Raw genomic sequence first — 3080 nt, 5'->3', positions numbered from 1 at the left:
GGGAACAGCTGGAAAACATGCAAAATCAAAGGCTGTGCGGGGAGCTGAGGCTGATAGCGGTGGTTTACAATGGCAGGGAAGAGCTCAGATTAAATAAATTCCCTGCAGGGGATGGATGTTATTTTTGTTCCTTGAAGCATTAACGTTGAGCTTGAGCGGCAACATCCTGTTGACGCCTTTCTGCTGCCTGGATCTCGTTGATGAGTTGCTTGTTGCTCCATAAGTTAATATTTGAGGCTATGAAGTCACTTCTGGGGGCCAGATTTGACCTCCCGGTGTTTTCAATCACTGCCAACTGGATGGGTTGGCCGTCTAGGACTCGTACTGGCGCTGGGCTGTCTTTGAACAGATCAGTGGCTCTGAAACACCGAGAGCCCGGGCTGAAGCCGAGCACGTCAGAGCCTCTCTGAGATTGGGATAGGAATGGAAGAAAATGGGGGAGCTTTTCTGCTGCCTTCCCAAGGGATTGAACCGGACCCTAAAGGCACAGCTGCAGGAAAAAGCTTATTTTGCAGTTCCTCCACCTTGATTTTTGTTTGCAGCTGGCTTGACACGGCGTCTCACCTTGCTCCGAGCAGGGCTGCCTTTGCCCTTCCTAATACTCAAAGATTTTTTTTTTCTAATAGTCAAAGATGCTTCCCACGCCTGGCTCCAAGGGGAGCTGCTCCTCAGGGTTTTATTCCTTCCTACAGGCAGAAGCAGCTGGAGGATATCTTGGTCCTGGCCAAACAGTTCCACGAAACCACGGAGCCCGTGGTGGACTGGCTGGCGGTGACGGAGAAGAAGTTGGCCAACTCAGAGCCCATCGGTACCCAGACCGCCAAGATCCAGCAGCAGATCAGCCGCCACAAGGTAGGACCCGCGCGGGAGCAGGAGATGCTGAAGGAGGTGGTCGGTGTTGGGTCACGCTCAGTGGCTGTTTCTGCCCCACCAAGGGGGATTTTTGGCTCGAAAAAGTGTCGGAGGAGTTACCCAGGCTGTCTGATGTACAGAGAAGGCTGCAAACCCCAGCCCACCCCTGTGGGTAAATATTGATGTCCCTGCACCTCGCACCGAACGTGTCTGGCTCTGGATAGAAAAACCATCCCTGTTCGTGTTGAACTTTTTTAAATTTTTAAACCTGAAGTTTAACCTTAAGTTTGCCCATTCACGGGTGGGTTTTGTGTCTCCTTCATTCTTTCAGTTGCATTCGTTGTTTCTATTTCCCCTTTTATGTTTTTTTGTTGTTGTTTTTTTTATCCATCTTTTCACTCATTTTCCTTTCTGTTGTCCATTTTATCCTCCCCCGGCATTCAGGCTTTAGAGGAAGAGATAGAGAGCCACGCGGCCGGCGTCTCTCGGGCGGTCGGTGTCGGGCAGTCCCTCTCCTCCCTGAGCTGTGCCGCCGAGCGCAGGCTGCTGGCAGAGAAGCTGGAGTCTCTGCGGAGCCGCTACGGCGAGGTCCGCGAGCGGTGCTGCCGGAAGGCAGCGCTGCTGGATCATTATCCGTAAAGGATTACAAACGGGACGTCCTGCAGAAGCAGCATGCCGACCAGCTGGTATTTTCCATTTTCTTCCATGTTTCTGCTGGTTTATTTTGTCGCATTTCTCTGGTTTTATTTTTTTTGTTTGTTTCTAGTCTGACTTTAATTTTGCAAAGTTCATTCATTCCACTGCTGGTTCTCTTCAAGGCTTGGAGAAACACAAAGAGATTTCATGTGTTAAAAACAATAATTGTGGCCCCAAAAATGGGTTTCCCAGGGCAGGGGGTGGGGGGAAGAGAAACTTCAAATGATTCATTTGCTTTGTGAACAATGTCTGAGCAAGCCTGGCCACCCCGAGCCTTTGGAAGGCTGGATGCTGTTTCCAAGAATGAGAACTTGAAAAGCCCGGTGGGTTTTCCGAGCCAGGCTGGCCACCGAGGAAGCCGTCTGCTTCCGCTGCCCGGGGCCGTGCAGGCTCTGTTCAAGAGTGAGGTTATGTCTGACACAAGGGTGAGTTCTGCGGTAACACCAATCCAACGGGTCGGGATGGGTTTGCTCTGAGATTGGAGCCTTTGGGTCCCAATCAGTCCCGTAGCAGAAGGTTGAGGGGACAAGTCTCAGGTGTGTTGGCCACCCTTGGGTGGGAGCAGCTCGTGCTCTGCTGGGCGCTGGGACGTGGGGACCTCCGGCAGCAGGGTCACCCCGCTTTGCGTTCCTCCGCAGGCTTTGAACGAGGAGATCGTGAACAGGAAGAAGAACGTGGACCAAGCTATTCGAAACGGGCAAGCGCTCCTGAAGCAAACCACAGGTAACGTGAATTTCTGGGCACGCTCCGGTCGATGCGGGGGGTCTGGGGAGCCCCCCGTCCTCCGCACGCTCTGCCCTGGGAAGCCCCTGCTCTGCCGTGACGCGTTGCTTGGGACCCCCAGATCTAATTCCCTTTTGGATCCTCCCAAAATAAGTGTTGGGCATCCAGATCTGGGTAGCGAGCCACGTCACTCCGACTTAGGAAATCCCAAGTACCAACCTCGCAGCTCCCCGAGCGGGTGATTCGGGGCGGTGATGCTGGGCACCCAGCAGCCCTGCAACACGAGGGAGGGTTTTCTCCTTGTATCCAGCTGCTAAATCCCATGGACAGAGGTTAAAAATACCCGCAGCCCTTCCTGAAGATCGCTTTCCCATCCCGAGCAGTTGCTGCTGTTGCCACGTGGGTGCGAGTTGATGTTTGTGAGTGGGAGGAGAGGTCGGGGCGATGCATTTCCTTCAGATGCGGGCTGGAGCAGATGGACAGACCTCTGTCCCTGCGGGAGCTGCGGGGCAGGAAGGGGGATTACAAAGAATTTGGCTCCGAGTTGCTTGTCTCTCTGAAGTGGACCTTTTGGAGCTGTGACACGTTAGCTGAGGACTGAGCGGTGGTGGCTTTGGTGACACAGTCAGGCTTTGCAGCACGTGTCCCTCCTATGGCGGCGAGGGGGACGTTACGCTGGCTGGTGAAAAATGTCACCTCCAAGGGTAGCTTCCTGGCTGTAAGAATATGCTGTGAGGTTACCTAAAGTGAGGCTGAAATTATCTATTTAAAGTGGGAGGGAAGAGGGTGGCTGTCTCCTGCACCCCCCC

At 53.5% G+C, this 3080-nt stretch overlaps 1 protein-coding gene across 1 annotated transcript in view; it reads left to right on the top strand.

Annotated features, from left to right (window-relative positions):
- Window positions 1-1491, top strand: part of LOC104467442 (microtubule-actin cross-linking factor 1-like) — a 6445-nt gene extending 4954 nt beyond the window's left edge. Inside the window, exons 5-6 of the mRNA XM_010081216.1 lie at window positions 693-852; window positions 1304-1491. Coding sequence (XP_010079518.1) covers window positions 693-852; window positions 1304-1491 — 348 coding nt within the window. The remainder of the gene's footprint in view (window positions 1-692; window positions 853-1303) is intronic.
- Window positions 1492-3080: the final 1589 nt, after the last annotated feature.

The sequence above is a fragment of the Pterocles gutturalis genome, unplaced genomic scaffold (genome assembly GCF_000699245.1).
Source record: "Pterocles gutturalis isolate BGI_N339 unplaced genomic scaffold, ASM69924v1 scaffold13839, whole genome shotgun sequence".
NCBI lineage: Eukaryota > Metazoa > Chordata > Aves > Pterocliformes > Pteroclidae > Pterocles > Pterocles gutturalis.
This window is presented reverse-complemented; position numbering and strand designations above follow the sequence as displayed.